General features: G+C 35.4%; 2 protein-coding genes across 2 annotated transcripts; both read right to left on the reverse strand.

The window, feature by feature from the left end:
* Positions 1–1,212: 1,212 nt before the first annotated feature.
* LOC124374420 (dedicator of cytokinesis protein 9-like) lies at positions 1,213–12,582 on the reverse strand. The gene is made up of 4 exons (XM_046832634.1): positions 12,575–12,582; positions 11,154–11,241; positions 10,448–10,636; positions 1,213–1,662 (listed from the first exon to the last, which is right to left on the reverse strand). Exons 1-4 carry the CDS (start codon positions 12,580–12,582, stop codon positions 1,447–1,449), a joined length of 501 nt encoding a protein of 166 aa, XP_046688590.1. The 3' UTR covers positions 1,213–1,446.
* A 5,238-nt stretch (positions 12,583–17,820) lies between these two features.
* On the reverse strand, positions 17,821–19,270 carry LOC124374421 (dedicator of cytokinesis protein 9-like). Its single transcript, XM_046832635.1, has 3 exons — positions 19,162–19,270; positions 18,443–18,679; positions 17,821–18,063 (listed from the first exon to the last, which is right to left on the reverse strand). The coding sequence occupies exons 1-3, from the start codon at positions 19,237–19,239 to the stop codon at positions 17,821–17,823; spliced, it is 558 nt and encodes a 185-aa protein (XP_046688591.1). The 5' UTR covers positions 19,240–19,270.
* Between the last annotated feature and the right edge of the window lie 336 nt (positions 19,271–19,606).

A 19,606-nucleotide genomic window follows, 5' to 3' on the forward strand; every position in this document is an offset into this window, starting at 1 on the left:
CTGCAAGCGGCAAAGACAACTTACCATGCTGTTTTTTAATCCCATATAAGGTATGGTATATCAGTATGGGGAGGAACATCTGCCCATAATCTTAGCAAGATTTTACTCCTCCAAAAAAAGGCAATAAGGATCTGGGACCACTTGAAAGCTGCAGAGAAGCTTTTAAGACTTTAAAACTCATGACTGTCATAGCACTGTACATCTACTCTGTAGTTGTGTCCGGACAGTTTGAAATGGGGTTACCAAGAGCTAAGGATACTCACTCCCACAACACCCGGAGAGCAACTGACTACCTCCTTCCTGGACACCATACTACACGGTACAGCAGGAAAACCATCCTACATGGGAAGAAAAATCTTCAACACCCTACCTCTCAACCTGAAAAAATCTTGGAGGGAATGAGTTCAAGAAAACAGCCTTCAAGACTGGCTCGTGAGAGACACCCTTTTACAACCATGACAGAATTTTTTGACTCTGTAAACAGTACATTGTAAAGCAAGAGACCTGACGATTTTAATTCATTGTAAATTTTGATGCCATTACACTTCTTGATGCTGTTGTAAATTAAGAACTTTTGATTATTGACTATTACTGATATTACTTAGGTAAATTTTTCATAAGCTGATATGTATAATATATACACATGTCAATACACACATCGTATAAAAGTATGAATTCATTAATTTGTTAAATAGATCTTTCAATAAAAAAGTTATATTTTTCCTCAGTTTTACATTATGTTTTCCCTTTCAACTAAACTTAATTATGTGTTACAATTCACAGTAATATTGTACACAAGAAAATTTGCTCATATATACTTCAAATTCCTACAGGAAAAGTATATATAAGTAATAACAATATAAATATATAATTAACCTTTTTCATTATAACATCCTTGTAATATTCAACAAATTAAACTCAATCATTGATATATCAAAGCCGATTCCCGATTCTCGAATACACCGAACCTCAAAAAAAAATTCAGATTCGAGAATTGATTGCCAGAATTCAAATCTGCGGAGAGATCTGTCTCGTCATTGGTTATCGGCTGATCAGCAGTACAAAAATTACCGATCGTTAAAACATGTTTTGTCGTGTTCACCCCCTGCAACTGGCTTTAAGCAATTATCGATGCATTAACTACATTTACAAATGGCACTAAGCTATTTTCAACACAAAAAAAAAAAAATTTTTAAAACTATGTTATAATATGATCTCTCACAGCAAGTCTATTTTTACTTTGTTTGAACTAAAACATACGTAAATTTAAAGATAAAGATCCAAGGTTTCATATTGTACTGTAAAACATCCTATAGTTACATTCAATTTGTCATTAAAAGATTTTAACTTGGACATTCACATTTTGATTGTGATTTGTTCATGAAAATTATGAGCTTGTAAAAATTACTGTATTACCATATCAGCACTAGGTGACAAGACCAAGCATCACGGAAGTTCTATGAGTAAATAACTTACCTTGACGTATGTGCAGAGTGTGTCGCCACGGCCAGCTTCCTGCACTAAATGAACCAGGTGTACCAACAGTCGGATGACATTGAGGCCAACATCAGGACTAGGCGACAAGACCAATAAGCTGAACAGCTGGTTGAGTAGGGTGGGTAGGAATTCTATGGCAGTGTTCAGCTGTATAGCATGAGTCGCCTACAGAAGAGTACAGAATATATGAACTGCTGGAGAATTGTTGCCCATGTTACAAAATATGAAACATCACTCTCCTTCTCTTACCTTATCTTTTCAATTGATAGATTTAGATAAATATAATGCTTAAAAATATAATTTCTGAGAGAAACTTCTTATTGCACCAATACATTTATGACACAGATAGATATTAAAATTATCCTACCTTTTCCAAGATAAAAAAGAAAGGAATCAATAACAAGATGGAGCTAGCGAAGCTAACGGAAGCTAAATTAACAACAATGACGCCAATATAAAAAATTTAATAAAATACAATTATTAAAATTAAATTACTACAAAAATTGAGTATTATAATATAATATTATGTTATGATATAATTTGCTATAAAAATGTAATATAGAAAGCAACATTAATAAAAAAAGAAAGAAATAACACTTTTAAAAATTACTTTGTTCACATCTAAACAAAACTAAAAAAACTTATGTTAATACTGAGAAAATACAGTATAAAAACAAATTACAAGTGATTAACTTCATTATTTTCTATTTCTGATTTGTAAATTGAGATGATTTGTAACCATAATTAAACAGAGAAAAGTGACTGCATTCTACTTGACACAATTGAAACTGGGGTGAATCTTTTACACGATTCTCCGCTAGGTCACATACGGATTTAGGAGAACAATTATAAAATATGAAGCAATTCAGAATATATTGTTAAGTAACAGATCTAGCTGAGTGATCAAAATTACTATTGATAGCACAAGACGTACTCCTACACAACTGTCAGGATTACTGATCAGATGATGAAATAAATTATATTATTAATTAATTAAATTCTTTTAATTCATTTATTTTTTAACGTAAACTGTGTTTACAAAATATATAGGATTAAGAGTCTTTTTCTAGAAAGCAGCTTAATTCAGAAATAGTACATTTTTTATGACACGTCTAGTAAACATTTACAAAGGAAATTGTATACACAATCATATCATTGGAGAAACACAAGTGATGCTGTGAACATAATAGGAGTTTTTTGCTCACTCACTTAAAAAACATTACCTCATCATTTCTCATTATCTATGGTGAATGTGGAAGAAGGAAGTTACTTTCAATCTAGAGCATGCAAATAAATACAGAATACAGAAAGCTTTATTCATAGACATCAAGTTTAGAACAGGTGTCAAATACATAATAATATAAATGAAAATCAATACAATGTAATGAAATAAATTGTCTTTAGTTCCTTGTAAGTTTTTAATAGTTGTTGCGGCTATTTGCATGTTCAAGGAATTCACTGATTGTGTAAATTGATTTCTTCACAAGCCAGGAATACAGTCCTTTTTTAGTTTTTTTTCTTCAATTGTCTTGAGCTCGATAGGTAAAGCATTATACAGGGTGTCCAAAAAGTCCCGGGTCGGTTAAATATTTTTCCAAATATTTAAAATAGAGCTACAAAACCTTACACAAAGTTACTGGACATAAAAATCTACTATATAACATATTCAGTGATCCGCTACTTTCTCAGGGGGGCGGCCCGCTAGGAGTCAGAAGAAAATCTTAAATGTAAGCATAGGTCGATATGCATATCAAATAAAAGGTCTTTATTAGTAGAGTACAGAGCCCCAAACCCGACCTCAAACGGATAACCGAGTCAAAAATGACAGCCATTCAAAGATGGCTAGAGTTTGGGGCCAAAAAGTTCCGGGTCGGTTAAATATTTTTCCAGATATTTAAACTAGAGCTCCAAAACCTTACTCAAAGTTACTGGACATAAAAATCTATTTTTATCACATATTCAGTGATCCGCTACTTCCTCAGGGGGGCGGCCCGCTATAAAAAGTCCAAAAAGTCCCGGGTTGGTTAAATATTTTTCCAGATATTTAAAATAGAGCTCCAAAACCTTACACAAAGTTACTGGACATAAAAATCTACTATATAACATATTCAGTGATCCACTACTTTCTCAGGGGGGCGGCCCGCTAGGAGTCAGAAGAAAATCTTAAATGTAAGCATGATTTATTGAATAGGTGTTGAACTTCACTGTGAGACTGAGTTAAATCCCCCCAACCACGCATCATTAATATGGTAACTCTCTCACGTTCACTAAGTGCCATAACAAAGACAAGATAAAACTAAGTTGAAACAAATTAAGAGTAAAAAACTGTTATGGTCTGTCTTTACTAACGAGTAGAATGCCACTAATAACGTTTAACTATAGCAAGAATGGTTACTGCCTGCAGGAATACCCCTCAGAAATAATGAAACTTATTATTCTACAACAACAATTAATTATTAAACATTTAACAGCTGTTCTAGGCTAGAATAATATTAGCAAGAACAGTGCTGCCACCAGCTACAAATTTCAAGTCTAAACTCATTATTGGTAAAAAATGGGACATGAGGTGTTTCTCAAATGACTGATTCAATTGTAAACAGTTTTGGGTTAGTAAAATTAAAATCAAAAAGCTCATCAGTGTATTTTTTATACTAAACTAAGTTGCAAACTCTAGCCATCTTTGAACGGCTGTCATTTTTGACTCGGTTATCCGTTTGAAGGTCGGGTTTGGGGCTCTATACTCTACTAATAAAGACCCTTTTATTTCATATGCATATCGACCTATGCTTACATTTAAGATTTTCTTCTGACTCCTAGCAGGCCGCCCCCCTGAGGAAGTAGCGGATCACTGAATATGTGATATAGTAGATTTTTTATGTCCAGTAACTTTGTGTAAGGTTTTGTAGCTGTATTTTAAATATTTGGAAAAATATTTAACCGACCCGGGACTTTTTGGACACCCTGTATAGTTTAGCTCCAGCATATGATTTTAATAGTAAGTTTGATATTACAAAACATACCAAAACTGCAAATGAATTTTTAAACATTTTAAGACAGTTCAACTTTTTCCCCTTGAATAAAAATGCAACCAGGGGTAAAAATTGCCTAGATAATGTTTTTATCTTTAATCACAATTTATATGTCCTCCTCTGTAACTACCTTATCGTTTCCTTACTCAGATCATGATGGGATACTTGTTAATGCATGTCAAAAAGACGGATTTGTTGACTCAAGGGGTACCTCTCAACATATAAATAGTATTCAAAGCATGGTACTACCTAAAAAGAATATTAAACCTCTCTCTTTACTTCTGGAGTCTTATGATTGGCCGTCCTTGTTAAGTGAATATACTAAGCAAAGTTCTGCAACACTATTTACTAAAATTTTTGATGTTATACTGAATAGTATTAATCATTACAAAGTTGTTAAAAGGGTGAATAGAAAAAGAACAGAGCATAAAAACAAATACAAACAGGATTGGTATACAACTGAATTAGCTATCATGAAGGAAAGGCTACTGTTCTTGGACAGATTAAGAAAATGTAACAGGGATAATATACATCTAAATATGGGGTTTTATGAGTTGAAGTGTAAATACAGGTGTTCTATAAATGAGGCAAAACATGCTAAAAATGTTGAGTACATTCAAAATAGTAAAAATAAATGTAAAGCTGCCTGGGATGTAATTAAATATAATACAGCAAACAGCAAACAAAATATTTGTAATATTGAGCCTGATGTGTTTAATGATTTTTTTCTCGAATCTGTAAAAGAAATTAAAAATAAGGTTGTTAATTCCAGTTTTACATTTGTTGAACTTATGGAATCAATCTCTAATGATAGCTTAGTACATTTTAAATGGAAAATTGTTACTTCAAATGATGTTTTGGATGCTGTCAGGGGAATGAGCAATTCTGATAGTCAAGACATATATAGTATGTCTAACAATTTGTTAAAAAGTATTATTGGTAGTGTGGCTGAACCTCTGGCAGTGTCTATTAATCATCTGCTTCATGACGGTATTTTCCCTGAGCAACTCAAGATTTCACGAGTATGTCCAATTTTTAAAAGGGGTCCTAAGGACCAACCTCAAAGCTACCGCCCAATTTCTGTAATTCCTGTATTGGGTAAGCTAATTGAATCATTGGTTTGTAAGCAAATTACTACTTTCTGGGAAAGTAATAACCTTCTGGAACCTTCACAATTTGGGTTTAGAAAGGATAAATCAACTTTTAATGCTCTAGATCAATTAGTTAGACAAATTCACTCAGCTTTCGAGAGCAAGGGCTTTGCTCGGGCTACTTTTTGTGACTTGAGCAGGGCCTTTGATTGTGTTGATAGTAAAATTCTTATATCTAAACTAAAACATTACGGATTTTCTGGGCCTAATCTAAATTTTTTTGAATCATATATTAACAATCGCAAGCAACTGGTCTTTAATAATGGTAAGTGGTCTAAAGAAGCCCTCGTGGAGTGGGGAGTTCCACAGGGCTCCGTCCTAGGTCCCCCACTCTTTTTAATCTATATAAATGATTTACCATTATCTCTTAACTCGAAAACCATATTATATGCAGATGATACTACACTTTTTAATGTCAGTCAAAGTGTACATGATCTGGAGCTGTTGGCAAATGATACATTAAAAAATGCATCAAACTGGTTTCATGCTAATGGGTTTTTGCTAAATAAAGACAAAACAACAAAAATGTTTGTTTACTCTTAGGCATATTGCTGGGTCATTGGACGAAAGCTATTCAGACTCAGTTAAATTCTTGGGTATCAACCTTGATAGAAATTTGACATGGGCAACACATATTGATTATCTAAATAAAAGACTCTCACGAGTCATTTATCTTCTGAGTAGACTGAATGATATTGTACCACTAAATTCTATAAGAGCCGCATACTTTGCCTTTTTCCAATCTGTTTTTAGATATGGATTAGTCCTATATGGTAATTGCACCAGAATTTCCGAAATACTAGTATTACAAAAAAAAGGCAATTAGGGCTCTAAAAAAGTGTGATACCAGAGAGCATTGCAAACCCCATTTCATAAATTTTCGTTTTCAGACGGTTCTAAATTTGTATATATATGACTCGGTGGTTTACATCCATAAAAATCCAAATTTGTTAAATTTTAAACATAAAATTCATGACCACAACACGCGTAATCGAAAACAATGCTGAAATTGGACATTTTCGATTAAGCAAAACCCTCACCAGTCATGTTGTAGTATCTTTGAAAATTTATAACTTTCTGGAGAAAAAATATTGCTCATATCCCTTTGATATCTTTAAGAATAAGTTATATTCCTGGTTGTTGGAGAATCCGTTTTACAGTCTAGATGAATTCTTCAACACCAAAAGTATTGATTTTTAATGTGTTTGTTACTGTTACTGACAATTTGTACTGTCATTTTTGTGATTTTTTATTTATTTTATTTAATTTACTTGTAAGACTTTATTGACTATTGTATTGACTTGGTTAACAATAAGCAATATACTATGACTTTGTCAATGATGTAATACATTTTCATGACAAATAAAATTATTATTATTATTATTATGAGGGCTTCTTTGCGAGCGGTCCTGTGAGCAGGTAAGTTGTAGTCAAGTCCATGTCTTGTGGTTCGACCGTTACAATTATTTCTTGTCAAGTTTAAGTTAGCAGCAAGCATGATGACTTCAAGTATGTAAAGAGATGTGATGGTCAGTAAATCTAGGTTTTTGTATGCATCTCTGCAGCTGCCCCACGGTGCAATGTCAGCCATTATTCTTACTGCCCATTTCTGAAGAACCATGACTGGTTGAAGGTTGTTGTTTGAGGATGCTCCCCATAGTACAATTCCGTATCGGACACTGCTCTAAAATATTGCATGATAAGCTGTTCGGTAGTGGCTTCCGGGGTACTTAGATTTTATTCTTCTTAGGGCAAACACTGCTGTACTCAGCTGATGACACAAAGAATCAATGTGAAAGCTCCAGGAGAGAGAGAGTCATCTAACGTCAGTCCAAGATGTTTTGTGTAATGAGAAATTTCAAAGCCATGTGGGATTGTTATTTTGTCCTTGTTTTTTCCAAATATGATGTTTTTGAGTTTTTTATTAATTGAAAACTAGGTTGCTTTCTAAGCAATATTGATCGGCCATGTTAACTGAAATGAAGGAGTTTATCTCAAGAAGCTCTGCCGATTTGTGAGAGGTGGTCAGAACAGTGTCATCTGCATACATGACTGGGTAGCAGTATGTGTCAATGTAATTTGGTAAGTCACTGGTAAAAAAGATAAACAAAACAGGGCCCAGCACTGACTCTTGAGGAACACCCCGAGTCATGGCTAGTGGTGGGGACGTTGCTGTTTTGGTTATTCCATTAGTTGTCGCTTAAGTAGCTCTTGAACAGTTGTAGTGCCGTCACCTTAATGCCATAAGAACCTATTTTCAGCCAAGACCAAATTATGATCCAAGCAGTCAAAACGCTTTACTTAAGACAAGAAAAATAGTGGTGACATTATTTTCTTCCTCAATGTTATTGATGATGTGCTCTATTAAATTAGTAAGGGCAGTTGTGGTGGATCTTCCAGCTAGGAAACCATGTTGTCTTTCTGTAAGAAGACTGTTGGTTTGTAAATGGTTTTTTTAGGAGACTTTTCAGTACAATTTTTTCTAAGACTTTGAAAAATGTTGACACAAGGGATATAGGTCTAAAGTTCTGTAGCTCATGTTTGCTACCTTTTTTATGTAAAGGGTAGACTTTAGATAATTTTCATTTTTGAAGGGAAGATCCTCTGAGTAAAAGACTTGTTTATTAAATTACTCAGCAGATGGAAAAGTTCGTAACTGCATGTTTTAACCATCCTTGATAAAACTTCATCTACTCATGCAGAAGAGGAAGATTTTAAAGACTGAATAATTTTGAGCACCTCGTCCGGGTTTGTTAACTAAAAAGTAGTTAATAAACAGTCGGTTTTGTCAGATACTTTTAAATTAGTGGGTCTGTTTTTGGAGCGTTGTTATTTTTTTAGTGTTTCTTCAGCAATCTATGTAAATTCTGATAATCAGTCTTGAGTCATTGTAACAATCATTGTAATGACTGATTAGGTTCATATTTGTCTTGTTTATTTTGCTTTTAGAAGACTATTTCATGTATATTACTAATGTTTATGTTCCAAATTGACTAAACAAGGATAAAATATGTTACTAGTCAGTGAATATACGAGGGTCTTCCAGAAAGTAAAGAACGATTGCGCATCACGGGCGGCGCAGTTCCCCCACCACCGCGGTAGATAGCTTGTTCGTTAGCCACACCTTCTGCCTCAGTGTGAGCTGAGTAGCGGTACCGTGAGGTCACGTTTGCGTCTCCTGTGGAAAGTTTAAAATGGCGGCGTTAATTGAAAATCCCGCCAAGTGTGAACTGCGTAGTGTGATACGGTTTCTGAATGCACAGAATGTTCGACCTATTGAAATTTATAGGCAAATTAAGGCAGTTTACGGTGGACAATGCGTATGAACGAGTCATCAGTGAGAAAATGGTGCATTCAATTTAAGGAAGGTCGAACTAATGTGCACGACGAGGAACGAAGTGCAAGGCCGTCACTCGTTACTGACGAGTTGGCAGCGAAAGTTGATGGTAAAATTCAACAAAACCGTCGTTTCACTTTGAGTGGTCTAGTGGAATTTTTTCCACAAATTTCAAGGTCGCTTTTGCACGAAATAGTGACTGAACGTCTTGGTTATCAGAAAATGTGTGCTCGTTGGGTGCCTAAGATTCTTACTGATGTCCACAAGACTAAACGGATGGGAGCAGCTCTTGAGTTTTTGACTCAGTATGACGAAGAAGGTGATGCGTTTCTTGACCGCATCGTAACGGGTGACGAAACTTGGGTTTCCTATCGAACCCCGGAAACAAAGCTCCAGTCAATGGAATGGCATCACTCGAATTCACCAACAAAAAACAGGAAAGAAAAACCAAATTTGAACACCAGGAAATTGATGGCAACAGTTTTTTGGGACCGAAAAGGCCTAATCCATGTGGAGTTCATGCCGAGAGGCGAAACAATCAACTCAGAGGCCTACATCGAGACCTTGCATCGGCTTCGCCGCGCTATTCAGAACAAACGACGCGGAATGCTGTCGTCGAAAGTGGTGCTGATCCACGACAATGCTCAGCCTCATTGCAGTGCACGAACCAAAGCAGAACTCAATTCTTTCAAATGGCAAATCTTCGGACACCCTCCGTATAGTCCAGATCTGGCTCCGAGTGACTATCAATTGTTTCCAAAGTTGAAAGTGTTTTTAGGCGGAAAAAACTTTTTGGGTGACGAAGACCTCAAAGAAGGAGTAAAAACGTGGCTTCATTCCTTGGCGGCAGAACAGTATAACGTCGGTATAGAAAAACTGGTGCCACGCTACAACAAGTGCCTTGACAGTTCCGGCGATTTTGTAGAAAAATTGAGTAAGTTTATAAGTATTTATAAATAAATTTTCATGCTCTTATCTTTTGTTTTTATTGACTTATAACAAAACGTTCTTTACTTTCTGGAAGACCCTCGTATTACATGGAATGGTAGTGAAGTTTATGAATGACGAGCTCATGGACAAGTTTGTAAAAAAGATTGAAAAACATTATAAAACTGAAATGATTGTACCGTATATTTCTATTATGTATTTATAATAATTTGTAATGGACAATGATGACTATTTGATGTCAACTTTAATCATTCTATAAGTCAACTAATTACATCACTTAAAACCAACCTTCACATCATTATATCACCCTTTAACACTTTGAGTAATAAGTGGCACAGTGTGTGATGTTGGATGACACCACACAATACTACTATAACCTTTGGTAGCAAACATGTTATTCACTTTCTCCTCCTTGGTTGTCATAAACACTATGAGATAAGATGTAGACAACTACTGTGAAACTTAAAGAACTCATGACTAAGTACCTTGAGTATTTTACATGTCTCAGTCTCTGGTGGAAGGCTGGCACCAGTCTTGGGCTCATGCAGCCGCTCAGCATGTGCGAACAGGTTTTGCAGATGCTGGTCTCTTGAATACACAGTGGAAATCAGCTGGAAGCTGACAGCAAAAATAGGCTTCTGGTTGTCTATCCATGTCACTTCTGGCCCAGCATACTGCATAAAACACACACGCATATCCTTTATATTCAGATATAGTTTATATTATTTGCTTCATATTATATTGTTTTTATTACTAGTAGTATGATTTTCGTTTTTATTTAGAATTAATTTTTAATTTAATTTATATTAAACAATTAGTAAACAACTGAAAAGAACATTTATTTCCTGGGTAGTTGCATGACATTAACAGAATTATTTTCTACACCCAAAAGTGAAATCCGTAATATTATACATTTTTCAAAATTTTACGTTTTAAAATTACTTACTTTGTCAGTTAATGCTATATCCAATTTCAAACCAAAAGTGAATTAGTTATTTATTTTTTGCAGTTACAAATAATTAAAATATAATATATTCTCTCTTGTAATGATGTCTTTTATTTTCAATACCTATGATGACTTCACCAGCCCTTTATTAATATATTCCATCATCAATAACAAACTTTAAACAAAGGAAATTAAAGTTCTAATTAATATTCATATTAATACATTCAAGAACATGAAATACTAACTCCTTTTCCAAGCCCAAGAGGTTGCACCGATAGGTAGCTTGGTGGCAAGTTGGCTGCAACCGGAATAGTCTGGTCTTCCACATTGAGCCTGAAACAAAATGTGGAGAATATAATACAATATTTAGGATGAACATAAATGTTGCTCATAAAAAAACTAAATTCTTGAAAATATTTAGCCTTGCTGTGAAGAGACATCATCTCCTAAGAGATATTTAACCAAAACCATTTCTATTTAAGATCTGGTGACTGAGATGTCCCTCCATAGCGAGGCTTACATTTAAAGGATTTGGTTCTGTAACCAGTGTTTTGATGTATTGTGAAACAGAAACATTAGACGTCAGTTACGAGACTGTGAACTAGCTTTACAATGAAACTATATGTAGACATTAGAACCAGGGGTGCACCCAGACTTTTGGTTTAAGGGGCTTCCCCAAATGTATTAATTTTAAGTCTTATATGAGTAGTGTTACTGTTGCAGACTATATTACATAATCGTTAGATTAAAGAGTAAGGTAAGTTATTTAGAATAATTAATAAGTGGTTTGGGTTTTATACCTTTATAATTATAATATTAATATTATATTATAATATTATAACATAACATGGACAACACTTTTATATTACAAAAACTGGATTATATAACATAACATTATAATATTGATATTTGAGAAAGTAAAAAGTACTATTTTGGTTTTAAAAATTTAATTTAATTGGAACTAAGATATATGAACGTATTTTGGATTTACAAAACAAAATCCGGACATCTTTTGATTTTTTTTTGTACAGAAACTATAGATGAACTGGTCACTTCAATTTCTCTGTGAATATTCAATACTGCTAGTCCAGTCAGCCTGTTTGAACCTATAGTATTCGAAAGTCTTTAGCCAAGGTAATGTAGAGAATAACCTCTCAGCAGTACTTGTAGTCATGAAATGGTAAACAAAATTCTCAACAATGTGTGGCCATTGGGAAACAAGTCCTTGTCACATAAATTCATTGCATTTGCATTTTTTATGATAGAGAGGGTTTTGAAGCTATTGTGTCACAATTGCAAACTCAGACTTGGTAAGCCCTCACTGTAGACCCCATTTCAAAATTTATAAAAATTATACAAGCCTTAGAAAATTGAGTAGTGTTCAGTCTTAAGTGGCTTCTTTCTCTGCATTTGATACATCTGCTAGTGGCATTAAGCACTCAAAACCTTTTAATATACAGTAGGACCTTGATATATCGAACCTCAATATATCGAATTCTTCGATAAATCGAAGTTTTGTCATTCCCCTTGAATGTCCCGTTTACTTCAATGCTAATTTTACCTCTACATATCGAAGATTTCAAGTAAATAACCTCAATATATCGAATTTTCGCCAATAATTTTGCCTATTTTTTACCTCTATATATCGAAGTTTTCTTATAATTACTTCAACATATCGAAGTTTCAGTTTATCAACGAAACGAACTTTTAGTAAACGAACAACCATCAAAGTAGAGTAGGTACCGTATTTTTCATGTCGAGACTTGAAACCCCCACCACCGACATCCTTTGTTTTCTGTAGACGCCAGTGGTGGATCACCACTCCACCCTCAGTTTAATTTGGACGTTTACCGCGATTAGTGCGAGTTGAGGTTATCTTAGTGAATTATTGTGCGTGGCAGATTTTCAACTGTGACACTGTGTTGTTTTAAAAGTGCGATGGCAAAACGAAAAACTTTATCTTATCAAGACAAAGTTAAACTTATAGAGACTGTGGACGCCGGGAATAAGAAAAAAAGTGACATTGCAAAGGAGTTTGGTATACCAGCGAATACTCTCTCGACCATATTGAAAAATAGAGAAAAATATGAAACGCCAAGGAACTTCGTGCAAGAGAATAAAAGGACCCGAATTCAAGGACGTAGATGAAAGTGTTTATCAGTGGTTAAAAACAGTGCCGTGATAAAAACATTCCTGTAAGTGGCCCAATTTTAAAAGAAAAAGCAGCACAGTTTGCTGCGGCAATTAAATAAACCTGACTTTCGAGCAAGCAACGGTTGGCTCCAAAACTTTAAAAAAAGAAAATGAAGTGATTTTCAAAAAGGTGACTGGTGAAAGTGCGAGTGTCGATGACAATGTTTGCACAGAATGGTTGCAAAAACTGCCTGATCTTGTCAAGGGATACAAACCTGACGATATTTTTAATGCCGACAAAACAGGTCTTTTTTACCAGTGTCTTCCTGACAAAACTTTAAACTTTTAAAGGTGACACTTGCCACGGAGGTAAGAATAGTAAACAAAGAGTTACATTGCTGCTTGGAACAAATCCAAATTGGCACCGTGAAGCTTAAACCATTGATGATAGGAAAATCTAAAAATCCAAGGTGTTTTCAAAGGGGTTCAAAGCTTTCCAATGGACTACACATCAAACAAAAAGTCATGGATGAACTCAGGGGTTTTTGAGAAATGGCTAACGGACTTGGACAGGACAAATGAAGAAAAAGAAGAAAAAAATACTCTTGTTTATTGACAACGCTACTGCTCACGGGTGACATCCCAAAAATGAAAAACGTAAAAATCGAGTTCTTACCTCCAAACACCACAATCCAAGCTACAGCCATTGGATCAAGGAATAATTAAGAACTTTAAAGTTCATTACCGGAAGGGAGTTGTACGCCTCTTCCTTCGTGACCTCGAGGACAAGAACCCTACAAAAATAAGCATACTTGATGCAATGTGGATGGCTTCTAAGGCGTGGAACAATGTTTACCGAAAATACTATAAAGAACTGCTTCAAGAAAAGTGGCTTTAAACAGCAAGTTGACGAAGAAGAGGAAAGTGTTGTAGAAGACTGTTTAATTGTTGAAACGGATAACGGTGAACTTGCTAGTCCTGTACTGTGGAGGACAAGTGACTCAGGCCCTTACTTTGGAAGGGCTGTCTTTCGAAGACTTTGTGGCCGTCGATGACGAGCTTGCTACTTGCGGCCAATTAAGCGATGCAGACATTATTGCATCCGTTTCCAAGGACACGAGTGTAGAAGACAGTGTAGTCGAGGACGGCGAGGATGATGACGACAACGAAGTCGAAACGCCTGACCCCACCATTCGTGATGCCCGGTGTGCCATCAACACGTTGCGAAGTTTCCTCCAAAAGAAGACGTCTGTCTATGGATGACAAAATAATCCAGTCTTTATCCATTTTAGACGACGCGTTTGGACAAAGTGACTTTCACAGGTAGACAAACTACAATTTCAGATTTTTTTTTAACAACAGTAAATAAGTTTTGCAAACTCTTTATAACATGTACGTAAGCCTACATTACAGTAGCATTTTAAACATTTAAAATACAGTACAGTAGAACCGTATTTCAGACGTGTGTATTTATACTGTACAACATAACTTTTTAAGACGTTACAGTATTTCATATTCATATTTATGTAATAATATTACTCTATACGATTTAGTTAAAAAATAAATAAATTTAAATTGATGTATGGTGTACTTGTTATAATTTCTTATTCACATTTCCCGATAAAGTAATGTACGATTCTTAATTGTACTGTATTATTGTAGTGGGTGTGGACCTCTATAATCGAAGTCTGTCAGAGTTAACCTTGATATAATGAATAATACAACAAAAGTTGTAAACCTCTATATATCGAAGTCTGCCCCAAACAGCCTTGATATATCGAACCTCATTATATTGAAATTCTTGATATATCGAAGTTTTGTAAATCCTCTTGAGGTTCGATATATCAAGGTCCTACTGTATCTTTATGCTTGATGAATGAACCCATAACAGATCGTTTGTAATATACTTTTGGCGTTTTTGCTGGTTGTGTTGTTCCTGTTCAGATGACTGAGTCTGACAGCTGTACAAGGCATCAAAATTAAGCAACCAAAGGTGTCAGCAATTTGAGTAGCCTCTTCAAAAATTGAATGAAATTTGTTATTTGCATTTTCTCTTACAGATTTTTAATCTTCCAAGTACAGTTTTAGCTTGTGCAATTGCAGGATGATAAATCTATATTAATTCCTTGCAGCTTTTTGCTTAAGTTTAGTGTAAGCACGAAGTTTTTCTGATGCCAAGAGAGAAATTATGACACAAGGAGTTTACTAATATTAAAGCTCCCGAAGAAAAATCCCTATCGTTCCAGTTTTTAATTTCTTGTAATGCTACTTCAATGGGTTTTTAGAAGTTATTTCATAACAAAAACAGCATCATATATCTGTACCCATCTTGTTGGGCAAAGGTTCAGAAGCTTTTTCTTTTTGGTTTCAAGATTTATCTCTGATTCAATGCACTTTTGTAAAACGCCTTGTAGTTTACGAGTGTTGAAGAAATTATAACAACTTCTCCACTATTGATGGAATCTCAGCAAAGCTTTTAAAAACTTGTAAAGAAGAGCTAATTGACCCCATAGTAGACATAGTAAACAAATCTTTTTTGTCTGGAAACTTCCCATCTGCTCTAAAAATGGCCAAAGTCTACCCATTGTTCAAACAGGGATCCCCAACCCAAGCCTCAAATTATCGACCCGATTTCTTTAGTTCCAACATTCTCTAAAATAATTGAAAAACTGACACTAACCAGACTCATAGACCATGTAACGACAAATGAACTCCTTACAACCCAGCAACATGGATTTCTGAAAGGCAAGTCAACAACCACCGCAATAATCTGTCTGGTAGAATTCCTTATTGATGAACTTGAAGATGGCAACACCACCACTGCTATTCTACTAGATTATAGCAAGGCTTTCGATTGCCTCAGCCATGAACACCTCATGGCTAAGCTTAGTGCGATAGGTGTAACAGGGACTGCCTATAACTGGTTTCACAGTTACCTGACAGGGCGGTGCCAAATGGTTGAACTTATGCATAATAGCAAGGGGATTATGCAACAAATCAAATCTGAACCAAAAAGCATCACACGGGGAGTTCCTCAAGGGTCTGTACTGGGTCCAGTACTTTTCATTTTATTTACCAATGACTTTCCAAGATATCTAAAAGACTATTGCAGATCACTAATGTATGCAGATGACACTGTATTGCTTTTGGGCAATAATAATCCAAAACATCTTGAAGTGACCTCTTATATTGCTCTTAACATGGCAATTCAGTATTGCCATAGGAACGACCTCGTTGTAAATGAGACAAAAACTAAGCAACTTATTTTAGGCAAGCACAGAGAGGCTGTAGGCAAGTTACCTGACCTTGAAGAAGTTACTGTTGCCAAATACTTGGGAGTAAACAATTGATGAAAGCCTCTCCTGGACCCCCCACATCGATCTCCTGTGCAACAAGCTAAGTGTAAGCCTGTTTGTAATTCGCAGGATTAAGAACATCTGTGACGTGGATACAGCCAAGATCGCCTATTACAGCCTGTTCGAGACCCATTTACGCTATGGTATTGAAGTATGGGGAGCAACTACAAGGGGTAATCTAGAACGAGTGCTCTTGCTCCAAAAACGTGCTATAAGAATACTTGGAGATCTCCAGTCAAGAGAAACTTGCAGAAGCAAATACAAAGACCTAAAAATCCTGACTGTAGTAAATCTGTATATCTTGGAAGTTGTAACATACTCACATCTAAAATCATTAAGCCCCATAAGAACCGCAGCTCAGATTCATGACTACAGCACAAGACAGTCAGCCAATTACAGCCTTCCTACACACCATCGCACAATGACTGAGAAGAAACCCAGCTATGCAGGTGCCAGAATGTGGAATGTCCTTCCTCCAGAGCTGAAGACTGCAAGCATTCAACAGTTTCGTCACTTGCTGAAGAACTGGCTTCTTGACCACCCATTTTACTCCATGACTGAGTTTTACGGATGGCGACAATCACAGGAATTTTGATCCTCTAGAAGAAACATTTTTCACCATTCTATTTACTATTGTTATTGATAGTATATGTTGTTTTTTATTAATTTATGACGCAAATTCTGTACTTAAAGTTCATGAATAAAGCATGCTGACTTCTGACTTCTGACTTCTATTCCAAAGCAGTTCCTGACTGCTTCCTGCTTTGAGAAGTGTATTGCGCATATATTGCTGTTGGTTAAGTTTCTTGGATGAAAGCCTGAGTGCCATTAAACCTCCCACTCATGACAGCAGTTCATCATACCCCTGGTAAAGTATGTTATTGATATCTGTATTACTGTCGTCAAGACAACACTACAACAGTCAGCATAGATGACTATGAGGATGCCTTCTCAACTTCTCAAAGAGGACAGAAGAAAATTACGTTTCCACAAGTATATTCTTGTTTTTTACTCTTATGGAATAGGTCTAACATATAATAAGAAGTAAGTATAATGATCACTTTTCACTTTTTAGTATGGTACTGTGCTGATAAAAAAACAATTACATAACAGAAATGATAAAAACCAACTTTAAAATACTTTTTAATTTCAATTTAGTACTGAGTACTGTTATAATAATTTTCAATTGTATTACATGCAGTAAAACCACAAATGTTTTGTGCATATTCAATACTTTTATGACCTCTCAGTAATTCAGCGTTCCCACTAACCCAGCACTACTACCTTGGTCTGATCCAATCTATCAATCATTAGTGAATTTTATTTGTATACAAATATTAAAAAGAGAAAAAAAATAATTTGATTTATTTATTTATTACATGAACATTAAGAACAGTAATTTGTCAAGTTACAATAATTAGAATTAAGGAGATGAGTTCATTAATTCCAGGAACTCTTCTATCTTGTACACAGGATTCTTCAACAGGAATTCTTTAAGCAAGCTCTTCAGTCTGTTGCCAGTCAGGGTCCGGAAGTGGTCTGGAAGGAGGTTTTTCAGTTTTTGGCCTACGTATGACGGTTTTTTCTCGAAGAGGGCTGTTCTATGTTGGGGTAGGACAAATCTAGAGGCATGGCGTGTGGGGTAGCTGTGAAGGTCCATGTGAGTCTGCAGGTTTAGTGTGTCTGCATATAAATTGGCTTCATAGATGTAGAGCGCAGGTACTGTTAGTATGCCTAGGGTCTGATAGGCTTGACGACAGCTTTGCTGGGACTCCAGGTTCCCAATTGTCCTAATTGCCTTCTTTTGAATTACGATTGTTACATTCTTGATTTCTTACCACTGTACCAACAATGGAAAGTATTGAATAATTGATCTTTCTTTTTACGTTTGGCAAAATAGTTTAAATTAATAGATAGATTTCTGACAGACTCTTAAAATACTGAGTAAATTTAGTACATTACTTAATCATGTACTGTTTCAAATAATCTACTTAGTTTAATTTATTGTCAGTTACATTCATTAATAGAAGGAAATGACATATTACCTTCCTTTTTGGCAGAAGAGGCATCCAAGCATACCCAACTGGGTTCTCTGGTCCTGTGTCTCGTTTTTTTGAGCCCTCGATAGAGATATGAGTGAACGTAAACAGCAGGTGGTGTTGAGATGTTAGCTTGGCAGGTAGACGAAACTTTATCTCATCATACCAAGCCGGGTTGGTTGTGTGATGCAAAACACAACAGGTGGCACCACTGACCAACAGTCCACTCCGCCCATAGATACACTGGAATCATTCAACCACACATGAAAAAATCCTTTCATTATATACATTTGGCAGCTCTTTCTTAACAACTAAGTCACCAATTTTGAGGTGGAAGAGGCAAGGGATTCTTTCGACAACCAACAAATAAAACTTTAAGTAATGCTACCACCAATTCTTAAAAAAATAATAAAATACATTAAAGCAAAATGAATAAGAACTCTGTAATTCATAATTCAAAATAAAACTGTTAATATTATGTATGTAAGTTAATAGAGGGTACGAGAGCAACTTAAAAACCATTCTTATTGTTGAGTGTTTATAAATTATTGTCAACAAATCAATATTATGACAACTAAAAAATCAAAGTCCAGAAGCAAAAAAACATAAGTGTTTGTCATAAAACAATGTACATTCACATACTCACACTGGAATATATTGGAAATTAAGGGTGTAGTGACGCCCAAACCGGTAAAGCGGTAAAGCACTACCACTATCAGACTCACAGTAAGTGGCTGTGCGTTCTCCCCGTCGTCATCTCTCAGTTGAACAGTGCATGCGATATTGCGTGCTCTCGTGAACATCTTCTGTGTATCAAAAGGCCAGACTCTGGGGGTACACGTAGAGATGGTTTATATATGATGTGAAAGGTTGTGCCTCAGGACACAGTTCTGCTATCTCTAACGTCACTTCCCTGCTGGGTGCCGCATTAAATGGTTTCAGCGGTGATAGAGCACTCGTCAGACAATCCTGTAACGATCATCCGTGTATAGTAACAAATCCATTAATTTAACTTTAAACTCATTTACAAGACCATATTAATAGTTCCTAACTCCAGAGTTTGTTCGTTTATTCAATTAATCAATATTCTTAACTTCAATATACCACATGTATTAAATGTTATCATAATTAGTTTTGGGAGTGTTGAACAGTATCAAATCACTGTAGTAA

This window comes from Homalodisca vitripennis, unplaced genomic scaffold, assembly GCF_021130785.1.
Source record: "Homalodisca vitripennis isolate AUS2020 unplaced genomic scaffold, UT_GWSS_2.1 ScUCBcl_8374;HRSCAF=16461, whole genome shotgun sequence".
Classification (NCBI taxonomy): Eukaryota; Metazoa; Arthropoda; class Insecta; order Hemiptera; family Cicadellidae; genus Homalodisca; species Homalodisca vitripennis.